This window comes from Fukomys damarensis, unplaced genomic scaffold (genome assembly GCF_012274545.1).
Source record: "Fukomys damarensis isolate Sample0158 unplaced genomic scaffold, DMR_v1.0_HiC HiC_scaffold_33, whole genome shotgun sequence".
Taxonomy (NCBI): domain Eukaryota; kingdom Metazoa; phylum Chordata; class Mammalia; order Rodentia; family Bathyergidae; genus Fukomys; species Fukomys damarensis.
Genome location: NW_022900945.1, coordinates 2,218,913 through 2,235,631, shown reverse-complemented (window position 1 = coordinate 2,235,631; position 16,719 = coordinate 2,218,913). Strand labels below are relative to the sequence as shown.

Here is a 16,719-nt window from a genome sequence, read left to right as displayed (position 1 = left end):
GAGTGTTATTAATGTTCTTTAGAGGAACAGAATCAATAGAAAATATATGTGTAACTATGCAAAAAGGTTTATCAGGGTAGGCTTAGAGGATCGGTGGCAGAAGTGTGCAGGAGAGCTGGAGGACCCAGGGACAGTTGAAGGTTGAAGGCCTGGATGCTCACTGTAGAGTCACTAGTGTGAACCTGTGCCAGATGGCTGAAGTAACTGGATACCAAAGTCCTTTACCTTTTTATTTCATCCAGGCCACAAGCCTATTGGTTGATTCCACCCATATCTGGGGTGGGTCTTCCTTCCTCGTTTTCTGGCCTATATGCCAATCATCCTTAGACACACCCAGAGCTTTACTAATCTGCTTGATGGTTCTTGTTCAAATTGACATCTTACAATCATCGCAGTCCATCCCTTGTCATCTGGACAGCCGGACACATCTCCTTAAGCCATGTTTAGTCGCCAAATACAACAGCAAGCTCATAATTATGCCTAACACAATGAAACTATCCTGCGTGAAATGGAAACACAATGATTCCCTCCCAGAACAGAAGGCAAAGTTTTTTCTTTGGTGATGCTTACTCTTCTGACATTCTTTTTGGTACCAGGGATTGAACTCAGGTCCTTATGCTTGCAAGGCAGGCCACAGAACCGCTGAGCTAAATCCCCGGCCCTACTCTTCTGACATGATGTAACTTGGGTACTGATGTGAAGTCAATCAGTATTACATTACAAAGAAATAATGGTATTAAGTGTATGTGTATGTATACGCACAAGCACATTAACAAACAGGAAAGAAATGCTTGTGAGAACTGCGGTTGCTGTTTCTGTAACCGGTCACATGGTCGCAGCTGGTACTGATAACTGCCTGATTCTGCTACAGAGCCACCTTAGCAGGCCTTGGTCCTTTACCAGGCAGGGCGACTCACACCTTCATTCCCAAAGATTCTGAGCCATCTGTTACCTGCCTGGACTGGATTGTTGTAGTTCCTTAGTAACAGGGCATGGTAACACTAGGAGATATCCTTATGGACATCTTGCACTCCAAATATTTCTTACCTCCCCTTTAGAGTAGTGGTCCGATTTCCCCTTGGTAATCTGAATCAATCACCCTGGTAACAACATAACTCCATTTTTACCTGGTTGACTCAAAGAGGAGCCTAAAATTACAAGTCTTAGCTTCTAGTTCAGTGGAATCATCATCATGCTTCCTGGTATGAGCTGTCCCTGCACCGGAACGAAGATGTCTAGGCCAGCAGAGTGTAAGATCACCAGAACAGGAAGCTACTAGGGGTGCTAGTGAGCTACTAGGGGTGAATGGTACCATTTCCACTTCTACTCCCATATTCTCGGACCCATGAATCCTGGGTGCAGGAGACACAGTACCATATGGTGGATGATGGTGATTCAGAACATATACAGCCTTCCTGAGAACCTTGCCCTGGTCCTGAAAACTATGGCCACCCAGCTGATCCTGTAGCTCTATTTTCAAAAGGCCATTCCACCATTCTACCAACCTAGCTGCTTCTGGGTGGTGAGGAACATGGTAAGATCAGAGAATTCCATGAGCATGAGCACTGTCTCACGTCTTTGGCCATAAAATGTGCCCCTTGGTCAGAGGCAATGCTGTGTGGAATTCCATGATGGTGGAGAGGCATTCCGTGAGTTCATGGATAGCAGTTTGGCAGAATCACTGTGTAGGGAAGGTGGATCCATGCCCAGAGCAAGTGTCTTTTCTGGTAAAGACAAAGCACTGCCCTTGCAGAGATGGAAGTGGTCTGGTGTAATTAGCCTCCCCCAAGCTGCAGGCTGGTCATCCTGGGGAACAGCACCATATTGGGCACTGTGTTGGTTTCCACTGCTGGCAGATCAGGCATTCAGCAGCAGCTGCAGCCAGTCATCCTTGGTGCGTGGAGTCCATGCTGCTGAGCCCATGTGTAACCTCCATTCCTGGCACCATGGCCACTCTGTTCATGGCCCATTGGGCAGTGACAGGGCTGGCTGAAGAAAGAGGTTGGCTGCAGGCCGGGATGTAGCTCAGTGGTTCCACCACCTGCCTCACAAATTCAAGGTCCTGAGTTTGATCCCTGATGCCCCCTCACCAAAACAAAAAACAAAAAAAATGCAAGGGATTTAACTCAGTGGTGCCGCCAACTGCCTCACAAGCACAAGGTCCTAGGTTCAATCACTGGTATGAAAGAAGGAAGGAAGGAAGGAAGGAAAAAGAAAAGGAAGGTCGGCTATCTGCAGAACAGGCATCCTGTCCACTCTATTTGATCCCCTCTTCTGCTGAGGTAACCTATTAGTGAGCGCATACATGGGATACAAGTGTCTTCACACCCCTGGCCCAAATGGAGGGGTCTGTTCACATACCTCTTCCCCCAGTGCCTTTGCTACTACTCTCCAATCTGGTTCCTTCCAAGTCCCCTGACTACCGGCCCAGTCCACTGGCTAGAGCTGAAGAATCAGTGTACTGTCACACATCTGGCCATATTTCTCTTCTAGACAAAATGCACTACCAGGTGCACTGCCCAAGGTTCTGCCCACTGTGAAGATTTCCCTCACCACGGTGCTGCAGGGACATCCTGGACAGGGGCTGTAATGCTGCAGTGTCCGCATGGACAACATGAGAACCATCTGTAAACCAGGCCCTCGCCGCCTCTTCCTGACAGCTGGCCACATGGTGCACTCCAGGAGGCCCACAGGTGCATGCTGGGAAACAAGGCTATATAGCAGTAGGAGCCATGGGCATCAGGCCACTTCTTCAGGTAACTTACTTTTACCCTCTGGACCTGCCCTGGCCCGATCACATCTACACTGTCTCCATTTAACGACAGACTGTTGCAGTGCACCTCCGACCTTATGACTTGTGGACCAGATAATGCCCAGATCATGATGGGCAACTGAGGTAGCACAGTAATCTGGTGCCCCATGGTCAAGCATTCAGTTTCCACTACGGCCCAACAGCAGGCTAGCAGCTGTTTTTTTTTTTTTTTTGAGGGGTAGTGGTGTTATGGGGATCGAACTCGGGACCTTGTGTCTGCGAGGCAGGCAGCCACACCACTGAGCTAAATCCCCGGTCCCAACAGCTGTTTTTCAAAGGGAGAGAAGTTGTTTGCAGATGATAGCAGAGCCTTGCTCCAAAATCCCAAGAGCCTCCACTGCAGTTCACCAATGGGAGCTGCCAGAGACTCCAAGTGGCGTCCCTACCTGCCGCTGCCACCTCAAGGACCATCGGATCTGCTGGATCACATGGCCCAGGGCCCAAGCAGCCTGCACAGCTTCTCTGGTTCTGAGCACTTCTCAAAACTAGCAGCATTCCGAGTCACTCAGAAGATTGGCCAGAATAACATAGATAGTGAAGAACCAGGAGCTAGGGTGGAGGGGTGTGAGAGAGAGAGAGAGAGAGAGAGAGAGAGAGAGAGAGCGCTGCAGACAGAATGAACCTACAAGAGGCAGCACAAGGAGTTTCCCACTTGTATGGATCTGCACATGTGTTAAACTAATAGAACTGTGAAATCCCCCAAGAAGGATCAAATTCATAATATTTTAAATCTGAAAGAAAAATCCCACAGGAATAAAAGGTATTGGTTTTAAAATAGAAGCTTGAGGTACAGAAGAGTTTTTTCTGGGTTGGGGATGGATTAAAGGTTTCATGAAGGATGAGGCATTTTAAAAATGCATGTGAGAGGTGCAGCCCGCAGGACCGGTCCCGATCCATCTTCGCGGAAGCCACGTAATGAAATCAGCATAGCATCTGGCTGGCCTGCCTCTGTCAGTGGCACCTGAAGCCATGCTCCGCAGAGAGAGGCAGCGGGTGGGGTCACAATTAATGACCTACTGTCAATGACACGAATGCAGGAACAGGGCCCTCCAGGGAAAATGAACATAGGAGAAAATGCCTCAAACTCCCATCCCCTCGCTAAGACTCTTACCCTTTCAAGGTCAAATTCGAGCTGCTTCCCAACCCTTATTCTTCTGACCATTTTCTATGTCCTAACTCGCTCTATGGAACCACTCTAATATTTTAGTGTAGTACTTCTCAGTATCTTAAAACCTATGCCTCATTTCCTACATGCCATTAAAATGTACCCACTTTTGTTATTTTTTTAAAAAATATACTGCATGACAGAAACCAAAGCACTAGCTTCAAAGTATACTTTCCTCATTCCTCCGAGTTCTACTTCACCCTGACAGCTCCTAAACTGGGCAAGCGTCTCCCGCCCTGTTGCCACACGCCCATCACTAGCTGAACACATAATCACCGGCATCTGTAACTTAAGATTTAACACTATGAAATGAGAACCAAGACCTGTCATGTAAAGGTACAAGATCCCAGTGATGAATGTAACTGTACTGCATCCCTAAAATGTACCAATAAACTCAATGAGGAAACAAAAAAGCTTTAACACCATCCCTAACTGGCTCACCTGTAACGCGCTGCCTTGGCTCGTTCTCTCCCTGAGAGCCCACATCATTCACATCTTCTGTAGCACAACTAATGCAGCGTGGGATTCACACTTGCTAACTGGATGTCCTTGTGAACTACTGTCCAGTCCATTCTATTCCTCATGTTTTAACTTCTCTGCTTGGAAGAAAATAATTTTTCTCAAAAGCTAAATATAATTTTTGGAATAGGTATCTAAAGGGCCCAGAGAAGTGTACTTTTTGGTACTGCTGACGCTCATGTCTGAAACTACCAGAAAGCTTGCAATGCTGCTGTTCTTAGCTAGTGCTGCAATTCAGTATAGCCGACCTCAGCCTGTGAGAAGGTTGGCCTTGAGCTATCCCTCAAGTTTAATCAGGATGATCCTGGATTCATTTGCAAAGAAGAGAATAAAATCTGGGCTATTTATAAAATGTAAAAAATATTTGAGGGAAGGAACCATACTCTAATCCCTTTATAACACACAGGGGCCTTATCTGTAACATTCATGTGTTTTCAGAAATGTGTAAAATATGGCAGAATGCCTACTGTTAAACTTACTTTGGTCCAATATAAATACCAGCAGCTTGTGAATGATTCTCAAGAATGAAGCACAGTTTGTTTACACTTCCTTAAATAGGACTAGCCACAATTAACGGGTACAGACACTGCAGAGCCACCAAACCCTGTCCCCCTTAGGCTTTCAACAACCACTGCCAATTGCCGGGCCCCAAATCCACTCTCCACACGAATCCCATCCACTTCCTTCAAATCATTTCCCCTACTTGATGCATTTCTCCTCAAATCTTCATGCAGTTCGTTTTTCCCCTAGAGATGAGGAAGCAGGCTGAAGAGTAAAGACAGGCTTTTCATACTGCGTAAAGCCAGCATGGCCATGGGAGTGTCTCCACACTTCTCCGTTCATGAAGTCAGTCAGTACTTTTTAAGGGCACATGTTAGGAATCATTTTTAAAATCCCTCACAAGAAAAGGTACATATGTCTGGGTTTGCAGAAAGCAAATCACCAAAAGCAGTCTTAGAAGCCATAAAGGACTTAACACAGTGCTGAGGAACTTTTATCAACCTCTCTAGTGAAGAAAATAATATGCTCACCCTCTGGTGGCCAAAATCAGAAACACAGTCATTTTTCCATTCAACTGGATTACACCCAAAATCTGTTTTGTATGGTGTGTTAAGTTTCTGCTTCATATTTAACCTACACCGAAAATAGATCTAAAAAGGCAACTGGCTTTTTAAGAAAATAGCTCTACTGCAATATATAAATCAATAAAGTATTTTAAAGCAGTAAAGATTTGCTTCTAAGTGTATTTGATAACATTTAAACTAGTTTCAAAATATAAGAATCAGAATTTTTGAGTTACCTAAATTACAGTGATGTTAATCGTCCTCTATTTAAAACTGCCTATTAGATAATTAATAAAAAATTAATTCTACTGGGTTTTAATCTGTTAAACATGTTATGTTTTAATCTTTTAATGAAATGAAAAATTCTGGATTAATGAAATTGAACAGTAAGGGTGCTTTACAAAGGGCTGGCGGGGCAGAAGTGGGAGGCTACAGAAGTACGGGTGCAGGGAAACCTACAAAGGAACAGTCAGCGGCCAGAGGAAGATCTGAAGAATACAGTGTCCCAGAAACTGGGGACAAGACCTGACTCTCAACGTGCAGCAGAACAGGGTGCTACTGACCACCCGGGAGGGAACAGCTACTGTTTGAATTAACTGCAAACAGACCGGGAGCCAAGAAAGGGGCAGAAAAGCAATGTGCACAGCAACAGAGGAAAGCAACTGGTGCCAGGGTGAGCTTGTGGGACACTGTGGGCACAGGCGGGGGGGAAGCCAGGGCACAGGAAAGGTCTGGGGCAGCGGGCCTCTTTCTACTGGGCTGGATCCTTAACCTTTCTATGTAATATTCTTACTTTATGTACTTTATTTAGTTATTCAGCTAGTGGTGCTGGGGCTCAAGGCTGGGTCCTCATAGGAGCCACGCCAGTGCTGCGCCTGGCAGCCACATCTGTGGGGAGCCGCTGGAAACAGGGAGGTGCCTCTTGAATTGAAAGAAAACATTTGATACGCTAAGCAGCTATCTTTGGTTAAGAATCCCTAAAATCTATGAGTCAAGTATCTGAGCACTTGAATTTTTGTGAAATACTCCACTACCACAGTATTGAAGCAATCGGTAAGAAGTAATGATCTATAGGTCCAAAACTGTGGTCTAGCTGCTGTTCATTATGTGTTAGAGTCCCGTGGGTCTTCATTTTCTTAGAACAAAATATCTTTGTCTTTTCGACTAGCAGAGATGACACTGTCAAGCTTGTGAGCAATGGAGAAAGCACAGGAGCGGCTTGGATCATCTAAGGGGTGACAGGAGTATGGGCGAAGCTGCCACACCCCAGTCCCTGTGTCCCTGTCACCAGACTAAAATGTCCTTTACAGCCTGGGCAAAGATAACTTTGTATGCTTTTCCCATAACTCAGTACCTGGCAAAACAGAATACGTAGCCACATCTTTGGGATTTATAAAGAATTTGGCAGTTAATATTTTCATATTCCACTCCTACTTTTTAAGATATATTACCTGAAGAGTTCTGTGAGATTACGGCAACCCATTTTACAGAAATCTGAATCAGGGGCCCCAAATCCAATGACTCTTAAAAAATGTGCCACCTTGAACTGGGTACAAAAATAGTATCTGTCATATGGTATTCATATTTCAGAAGGTGACATTTACTGTCCACTGTTGTATTACTGCCATGTGGTTCCTAATTGCTTAATATTATTTTCCATACCATATTGTTTCACTTAATGTTACATAGACTCAAATCCCATTATTTCAAAACAGTTAACTAAAAGCAGTCCACAGCAAACAAACAAAAATAAGAACACACATTGAAAACATTATTTATACTTTTATCATACACAAAGTATATAACATGTAAATGTAAATACATATAAATTAGATTATTAATAAGGTATACCATTTAGGGCTAGGGATTCAGCACAGTGGCGCCGTACCTGCCTCGCAAGTGCAAGGTCCTGAGTTCAATCCCTGGTACCAGGAAAAAAAAAGGTATACCAGCTAAAGTGAGTAATACATACTTAATAAATAAGTAACAACAAACCTAAAGCAGTACTTCTTAGCATGACAGCTCCACATGGAATCAGTTAAGATATGAGGGAATATACACAATGATGCATCCATTCCTGTCGTTCATTCAGAGGCATTACATGTTGACAAACCTGCATACAAAAACAGAAAGCTTTTACTTCTCTTTTATGTTATCACTGGTCAATTGTCAAGAGCCACTTCTAGGCCTCGTATAAAAAATGTCCCTGTGGAGCCAGCTATGGTGGAGCGCGCCTGTGCAGATAAAATCCAATGATCTATGTCCTTAGCGGGAAAGAGATGGAGAATTGAGGTCTGACAGGATGTCCAGGCTGAACCCTGCCCTGAGGTCTGCTTGTTAGCGGTGGGCGGAGGCTGTGGGACCATCGTTTCCTACCAAGCCTGAGGACTCCCTGAAACCTTACCTAGAGAAATACAAAAGATAATCCCTCTCCGGCCTTGATCGTTCCAGAGCATGCTAGGGCTAAAGACAGTCTGGAGAAAGAAAGGTGACTGTGGACAGCTAACCTGTCCCTTCCCAGACCCAGGAGTCCACAGCTCTGGCCCGGCTTTTGAACTGGGGGCTAAATCAGAAACCAGAGTCCTTCAAACACCAGAGCTACAGCTGCTTCTGGTTCTGGACTTGGTTGTTTCTCTAAAGCAGCTACTTCTTTCTCATGTAATCTCAGAGCTATCAATAATGCAGACAAAAATATTTTGAGTTGTTAAATTCCTAATCCTATTGATCCTACTTGTACCTTTCCATGGGGTGCTTGGAAGTGCTTTCGTGTGCGTCACTTCATTCTGTCTTCACGTTAACCTTGTGGCACATCCACACTTCTTACGCCATCCTCATTCTACCTTTAAGGGGCCTGGGCGGGGGATCAAGCGACTTGCCCATGGTCACTCAACCAGTGACCGAGCTGGATCAGAACTGACTGACACAGATATGAACATCAGCCGGGGATTTAGCTCAGTGGTTCTGCTGCCTGCCTCACAAGCATAAGGTCCCCAGATCAATTCCTGGAACCAAAAAAAAAACAGCTGCAGAAATGAACACCACACTCAAGCTAGCTGTCCACTTCCTTTCATGAACTCATGGTTTGGTTTTGTTTGTGTTCAGACAGGCCCCACTATATAGTCCAGTTCAAGGTGGCCTTGAACTCACTGTGCCCCTTCTGCCTAGGGCTCCTGAGTGCTGGGATCACGGATGTGTGCCAGTACGCCTGGCTCCTGCCTACATGGTTATTCATAGCATTACTAGAAAAAAATTCTTTCCAAAGAGATACAAGAAAGACAGGGCTTTAATCAGGAAATCGTGCATTACCATGGTAGACTGTGGTGCCACTTCTACTGCAAATATGTTAAGTCCTCTGCTGTTGACGCAGTTCTTACTCAGCTCATTGTTGACATGAATAATCACCTTATTATCTGACTGTAAAGAAAACATCAGCAGTTACTAGAACTTTCCCCAATAAAACAGACATACACCGCAGAATAAGCCCTGAGATTGTGTTACCAACTCACACGGACTGTGATTCCCCTCTCAGCTTGGTAGTTGTGAGTTTCTGTCACTCATTCACATCCTGACATCGGTTCTATAAACTTCATCCCTCCTCTGAGTGTGTCGTGGGTTCACCTTTACTTTCCATCCACAACCATCAGGACCACTCGCACCCCGTCATCTCAAGCTTGGCGCACTACAGCGACAGCTCATTTCTACTTCCTGTTCATCAGGGCCACCTTCCCTCCTTCAGTGAGCAGAGATGTAGTTAATGTTAACTGCGTGGCAGGCGTGGACCACGGGGATGGAACACACATTCCTGACCCCACTGGGCTAGTGCAGTGTAGGGGAGACACAGATAAAAGGCAGTTAGGAAACACTACACCGTGTCTTGTGATGTAGGCACGGAGAAGGATCTGTGGAAACACAGAAGGCTAACATCAGCTCAGACTGGCCTTCCAAGAAGACTGTAGAGAAATGACCCTCAAACAGTAAATCACGGCCCAGGCTGGACAGGAAGCTGGAGGAGCAGAAAGCGATGAATACGAGAAACGTACGCGTAGTCACACCCCTAAGGAGCCCCCAGTCGTCCCCTCTGACCGCGAAGAGGCCGTCTGGATTTACTTCTCCGTTCTTCTATCTTAGCGAGGCCACTTCTGTGAGTTACGGTGCCTCCCTGCACTTCCATTTCCGGAGTGTAGAGCAGGGCTGGTGCTCCCCTCACAGGGCGGGTCCTGCATGTGGGGAGCATGACCACAGTGCTGAGGGGTTTACTGACTTTTCTTGAGTTAAAGAGGTAGAGCATTGTGAAGTGGTGGACAGCAGCAGAGCAGAGGCTGGGGTAAGGCAGTGGTTCCCTCCATCCTCTAATGCTTGTAAGACACAGAGGGCAGAGAAGGCAACAGACACAGCTTAGGCTCCACCCTCCTAGGCTTCGGGCCATTTCAAGATCGCAGTTCACCACCTGTGGGCCACAGCACCTGTGGGAGCCCAGCTCCTTGCCCTGCTTTTCAGGACATCCCCTCTACCAGTGTCACTTGCCGTGGGTGCTCCAAAGCAAAGGAGCTCCTCTCTGGGCCCCACACTTCCTCCGACCCTCCCCTCACTCGGGCACCTTGCTCTAGAGGCCAGGTCCTGCCCAGACCCACACAACAGACCACATCCCCCAGCGTCCCTGGGGCACACCGACAACTGCCACAAGAGACACGGACAGACCACGACTCCCACCCACATGAGCCTCGCACTGTGTGATCTAACAGTTCTCCGATCTCACTGGACAGTGTTAGTTTTCTTTACAGCCAGCTCATGAATTCCTTGAAAGCTGAGACCACGTTTTACACTTTCCGGTGGCCCTTACTGTGTGACAAAACACACAAAACACTTGTACCCAGATTTTATGGTGTCTTCTCTGATCTTCAAATATTTAACTTTCGTACATTAAAAGGTAAACTATGATCTCAAGCCTCTAAAATCATACAAGAATTATCATGCCCAGTTTGATTTAGAAATAGGGAGAATAATTATTCTTTATGAAGATTATTGACATAATGGTATATTTAATTACTATGAAAAAATAGAGAAAGGACAAATTAGGACACTTGGCAGCCAAATAGTCAGAACCACTTCAGAACTGATACCTTATTATCGATGACTGACGTTATCCGGAAGTCACAACTACGGGTGTAGATGGTGATGTCTTCATAGCCATCCATGGCCCTGGCCTGGCCCTGGTGCAGGACAGACTGGCAAGTGGCCTTCTCAAGCTGCCCACTGCTGGCCTCCATCCTGACAGCCTTCATCCTGGGCTTGCACCTCTCTGCATAGAGATCTATGACAAACGGACATGCCTGCCACCCACGGGAGAAAAAGGAAACCTTGTTTCAGCCTTCTGGTGGAGTTCAAAATAAATCATTTAATTTATTCTTGGTACGTTCACCATGCGACTTAAGAAGGTGCACTAAACCTTGCAGTTATTTCAGTAAACCTTTAGAGGAAAGTTTTAGTATTATGAATTGAGTAATAAAAAGCAAGAGTCTGACTTTTTGGTGGCATATGAAATAATGTTCATTGAGAAAAAGAAAACCACACCCTCTCGCAATCATCCATGCTTCCTCTAAACTACAACGTTCCCCCTGGGTTCAGTCCTAACCAATTTGTTCATTTCCTTCTCTACCCTTGAAGGCTACAAAAAAATTACATTAAGAAATCTGGAGAAATTATTTTTGCAACTGAAACTTACACAGATACACTGCAGTGCCCTGGAAGGAATTTAATGTAGAAATTAAACTCACAATTCAAATCAACCAAAAACACACAACAGATGTGGTATCTAAAAATACTTTCTGCGACTGGAAGTGAGTTTTGCAGTGTCCTGGCCAGCACACGGACTGTGTGTCTCCCTATGCTCTGTTCGCAACACCGACCCGGCGGACCGCCGTGCGGGCGAAGCTTCCTTCCGAGGGGACTCCGTGGATGCGCAGTGCTCTTCCCGCAGAGGGCTGTCCACGCCTGCTCTCCACAGTAAAGCTTGCGTCCTTCCACCTCCACAGAGGATATGCTCTGCACCGCCCCTCCCTGCCTCTCCTCAGTCTTGGCCTCAGCTTCTGTCTTGCTTCTTTCAAGACACCGGAAATGATAAAAAGAGTTTTCCATTTGGGAACCATTCTCCTTCATGAAATATACACTGCACAAGGGCAAGACTTTGGACTGTTCGTCCCTTGTTACGGCTGTGTCTAGATGTCTCCCCGGGCTTTTCGGAGGTGGCTGGATCTAGAATGTGTGATGCTGGGATTAAAGGTGCTTGATTACTAAGTCAGTCCACTGACTAGTTTGGCATAGTTCTGGGTGTGGATAATGGGAAGCCCTACCCTGGGTGTGGGTGGCACCAACCAAAAGGTGGGTAGCCTGGAAGGGATAAAAGGAGGGCTGCTTCTGCTGCTGCTGGATGTTTGCTGCCTTCTGTCTGCCTTGCCTGGACTATTTTTCTTTTGCCACAGGGCCCTGCCTTGGAGCAACTGACTAAGGACTGAAACCTCCACAAACTGTGAGCTGAAACATCCCCTCCTTTAACTTTGGGTGTCCTGTATTTTGTCTCAGCGATGAGAAAAGTAACTAAGATATTCATTCACCACTGGATCATTTGTGCCTCTTTCACACAGTCGGTCACAATAAATATTTGGTGAATAAGGGAATAAATTCACACACATCAGTGGTTTTTCTTTTGGAGAATAAAAGAGAAAAGCTGAAGTTGATTTAACGGAAGAGCGACACAGTCTATTTTCTGGTGCTGGGGATTCAACCCAGGGCCTGTGCCTTCTTGGCAGGCACTACCACTGAGCTACATCTGCAGCCTCTGAAACATTTTACTCTAAACTCTGACAGTGATAAAGTTACCCTTAAAGACAGGTGGTAGGGCTGAGGGTGTAGCTCGGTGGTAAAGCACTCCTGATACTGGAAAAATTTCGGCATAAGGCTCTGAGTTTAATTCTCATCATTAATGGGGTGGGAGAGGGAGAGAGACTGAGAATCAGTGGATGAAGAAGCAGGAGACCCAGGTCTGCAGCCACACTGTATCACGCACACCACCACACCGGCACTACCTGTGTCAGCTCCAGAGCTGTGTCGTAGCCCATGGCGTGCAGCGTCACCCAGAGGTCACGAGGGTCCCCTTCCCGGTCGCTGGCTTCCATGAGATTCAAGTCCATGAACCCCTGTCTTGTCAGTTCATTCTTCTTTGTATCAAAATTCTCTGTTTAAGCGACCCAAAGTTTCTTTTTTAGATAATTCAGCAATTCAGACATGATAAAATGTCCACGATACCGTGTTTTCACACGTGCTTGTCTCTAAGGAGGCCAGAGGGATCCTTGAGCGTCCGTCTGCAGAAAAGCACGGTTTCACCACTTCCTGCAGCTCGGCTTGGCCTCTGTCTGTACACCTGAGTTTTTTCAACAGATCCTTTTTAAAAGTTTTTTTCAACAAATTCTGAAGTTATAAATAGTGCAAGCACATTCCAAAATTAGAGGAAATTATAATTTAGAATTATAATTTATGGGAAAATTTCAACCTGTGTACTCATTTCAAACTTATATTGATATTTCAATAACTAAAATGTCTTTTATATATATTTGCCCCTTGAACTCAGCAGAACCTCGATGAGTTTGATGCTATATCCCCCAAACTACTGAGTTTCCAAAGGGAGACAGAGATAGTGCTAGACTTAAAGAGACCACTGTGTGCCTGACTCCTCCAATTCTAAACAAACTGCCCCTCGGTCCTTGAAAGACTGTTAAATAGGGAACTCTATTTTTCCTTGAGTCAAAGTACCCCCGGTTTAACATTGTTTGTGAGTAAAACTAAATTCACCAGAAATGCTGTATTTAATAATTCCTTACTGTGTGTGTAGCATGTGTGTCTATGTCATATTTATGCATTTGTACTGAAATGTTTATAGACAGTAAACAGCCGTTTTGAGGGTTATGTTTTGGTAGGTGCCCTCCACCCAGGATCGGATTTCCCAAGCCTTCTCGCATGCTCGGGGAAGTGGGCATTCTTCAGTCAGCATCTCTTTTTTGTGCATGATCATGAGGGAAGCAGGGAAGACACGCATGTCTGAACCCGGCTGACTGGTTAATAGTGTAAGACGTTTAGGGAGGAAGTGACTGACAGGCTTTACAAGGAAAAATATGCATTTAGATTAAACCAGATCATGGAGAGAAATGGGAGCCACTAAAATAAAGGCTGGGGCTACTATGTAGTAAAGTAAGGTGAAAACTCGTACTTGTAGGACACAAAGAAGTTGCTACTTTAAAGAAAAACATGTCTAGATACTGTGCTATAGAGTTCAGCATAACTGATTGACTTTTAGAACTTGAAATTCTCAATGCCCATTAATTTTTAAAAGCTTATTAACACCTGATCTAAGACTCTGCAGCGAGAGTACTGAGTGTGGATGTCACTGAAAACCTGACGGGGAGACTGAGGCCCGGAAGCGATGGTGAGCGGGCGGGGTCCTCAGGGCAGGGGCTTTCCAGGGCTTCTTGCCTTTCACCCAACCAACCCAAAACAGGTTAGAGGTTCTGGTGCAAAACACAACCTGACAAAACTTCTAGAGGGTGACATGGGACGTAATCTAGGCAACCCTGGCTTTGGGATGAGGTTTTTGATACAGTAACAAAAAAAGACAAACTAAAGCTGTAACCCACGAAAGAAAAGCTGAGTGGGACTTCTCTGAAACTAGAAATGTCTGCTCTGGGAGACACTGTGGAAAGATGGAAACACTCCTGCTGACTGGGAACCTCCTGAATGTCTTGTATTCACAGTACACAAAGAGCTCTTCCAGTGCAACAGTAAAAACATAAATCCCCCAGACGAGCGGAGAGATCTGGACAGACACTTTGCCAAAGAAGAGAGCTGCAGAGGCTGTGTGTGTGTGTGTGTGTGTGTGTGTGTGTGTGAGATGAAAGGGTAACATCACTATGTAGCCCAGGGTGCCCTTGAACTCACCTGCCTCAGCCTCCAGAATGCTGAGATTATATGTGATTTCCTTGGAAACCTTTTAATTTTTTAGGGAAACCCTCTGTAGCCCTCTTCTGGCCCAGTGGTGTCAAGAGCCAGGCAATTTTTCTTTTAAACCCTAAAGGATTAAGTGATTACTATTTTCTCTGACCTTGAGTATTCTACCACTTGAAAATAATACAAAGGAAAATAAATGTTCACATATCTGGGATCTTACCAACAATCCTACTTTTATTTTTATTTATTTATTTTTTGGTACCAGGGATAGAACTCAGGTCCTTGTGCTTGCGAAGCAGGCAACAGAATGACTGAGCTAAATCCCTGGCCCAACAATGCTACTTTTAAACCACCCTAGTATAACAAGTCTGGCTTTGTACTTGCTAGGAATAAACAGAGACCATACACTGTCCTGCACGTCCACAAGGAAAAGCAGAAGTGCCCACCTTTGCAGAGCGCCCATGCCTCTTCGTCACACTTCTCACCGCTGGTTCTCAGTTCGAAAAAATTGTACTCTTCCAAGCTGAGAAGGCCGTTTCCATCCAAGTCGATCACTTCGAATATATCTGACAGAGCCACCCTAAAATTACGAAAACAGAAAACCATCTCGTCTTTCAGACAACTTAGGGAAGGTGACAATTTTCAAAGGATGTGGTATTACGGCATTAGGCAACTGTGAACTATTATGCAACCAAACAGTTCTGCTCAGTCTTAGATAAATGAGTTTCCAAAGCAACGCTTGTCTCTCAACTCAGCAGGAGCTCAGTGAACAGTGCTGGTCCCCACTCCGTCTCCAAACTGCTTTCTTCTTTCCCTGCCTGCAGCTGGGTCCTCCTGTGTGTATCTAGGGCACAGGAGCTTGGGACTTCAGTTGGGTTTTTTGTTTGAGACAGGGTCTCCCTATGAGTTCAGGTTGGCCTCGAACTCCGCCTCCCAAGAACTAGGATCACAGGCGTACATTAGCACACCCAGCTGGATTTCCTGTTTAGTTATCTGAATGCAGTGTGCACCAGTAGGGTCTGTTTCTCACGGCAGGGCTGGAGTTGGGAAATTGGCAGGCGGCGACTGCAGCTGACTGTGCCACCCAGACATAGGTGAAGGTCCCCGAGCCGTGTTAGGTCGCTTCCAGATGCCCGGCGAGTGAGCGTTTAGATACACAGACGCACGTGTGGTGCAAGGCCTGACACTTTGATGTGTGTACACAGCTACATGACATATGCAGTACCTCCGGGCTTATTCTCTATGAGAACACCGAAAGCAGCTCTTCTTCAGTGGATTTCACATGTACAGGACACACTGCATGAACCACAGTCACCACATCACAGACACCCGAACTTATCCCACTGCCTGGCTGAGCTCGCTGTCTTTCTCCAGCAACTCCACCACTGCCCTCCTCTCCCAGCACTGGTGGCTGCTGTGCTACTCTCCACGTCTTAAACTTTTAGGTTTCCACACTCGAGTGAGGCCAGGCGCATCTGTTCCTGAGCCACCTCCCTTTTCTGGGCACAGCATCTTCCAGGTTTATCCTCAATGACACGAGGCTCACGGGTAGAGTGGGCGCTGGCCACGCGAGGGTGGACTTCCAGGCTGGCGGCGATGGTGCGAATGGTCACACACGAAACTTACCTAAAGTCCTTTGTAAGAAACAGCCGCCCAGTGTCATCTCTGTAGACAAGCTGGGCTTCTTCTGTTACTGGCATGCTTTCTTTCCTCAGCCTACAGCCAGTGGTGGAAGGAATTAGCCAGTACACTCCAGGCCCTAGTTCACCAGTCCAGCCAAACACCTTTCCTCAAAGGAATCAAACAAAACAAAAACAACCATGAGTCATAAACAGTCATTCTTCTGAAAGAGAAGCATTGTAAATGATCCATAAAATCAATATTCACCAATTTATTATAGTTCTACCAATCTTTTGTAGTCTTCAAATCCTTTTTCTTTTCTTGGTTTTTTGAGACAGGGTCTCTCTGTGTAGTTGAGACTGACCTGGAACTATGTAGCCCAGGCTGGTCTCGAACTCACAGTGATTCTTCTGCCTCAGCCTCCCGAGTGCTGGGATTACAGGTGTGCGCCACCATGCCTGGTGATTCAAACCCTTTTTCTTAATGGTAACCCCAGTCTAAGACCACTAGATGTACTTCTTTTTATATACATATATATATATATA

General features: G+C 45.8%; 1 protein-coding gene across 4 annotated transcripts in view; it reads right to left on the bottom strand.

Moving 5' to 3' along the window:
• Positions 1–5,824: 5,824 nt before the first annotated feature.
• Efcab7 (EF-hand calcium binding domain 7) overlaps positions 5,825–16,719 on the bottom strand; it is a 31,576-nt gene continuing 20,681 nt past the window's right edge. For 3 of the 4 annotated variants that reach the window (XM_010605059.2, XM_010605058.2, XM_010605060.3), the window contains exons 9-14: positions 16,181–16,338; positions 15,001–15,134; positions 12,643–12,791; positions 10,681–10,890; positions 8,867–8,974; positions 5,825–7,673 (exon numbers count right to left, since the gene is read on the bottom strand). In XM_010605059.2, coding sequence (XP_010603361.1) covers positions 7,599–7,673; positions 8,867–8,974; positions 10,681–10,890; positions 12,643–12,791; positions 15,001–15,134; positions 16,181–16,338 — 834 coding nt within the window. In that variant the 3' untranslated portion in view covers positions 5,825–7,598. The other variant, XM_010605062.2, reaches the window with a different exon arrangement.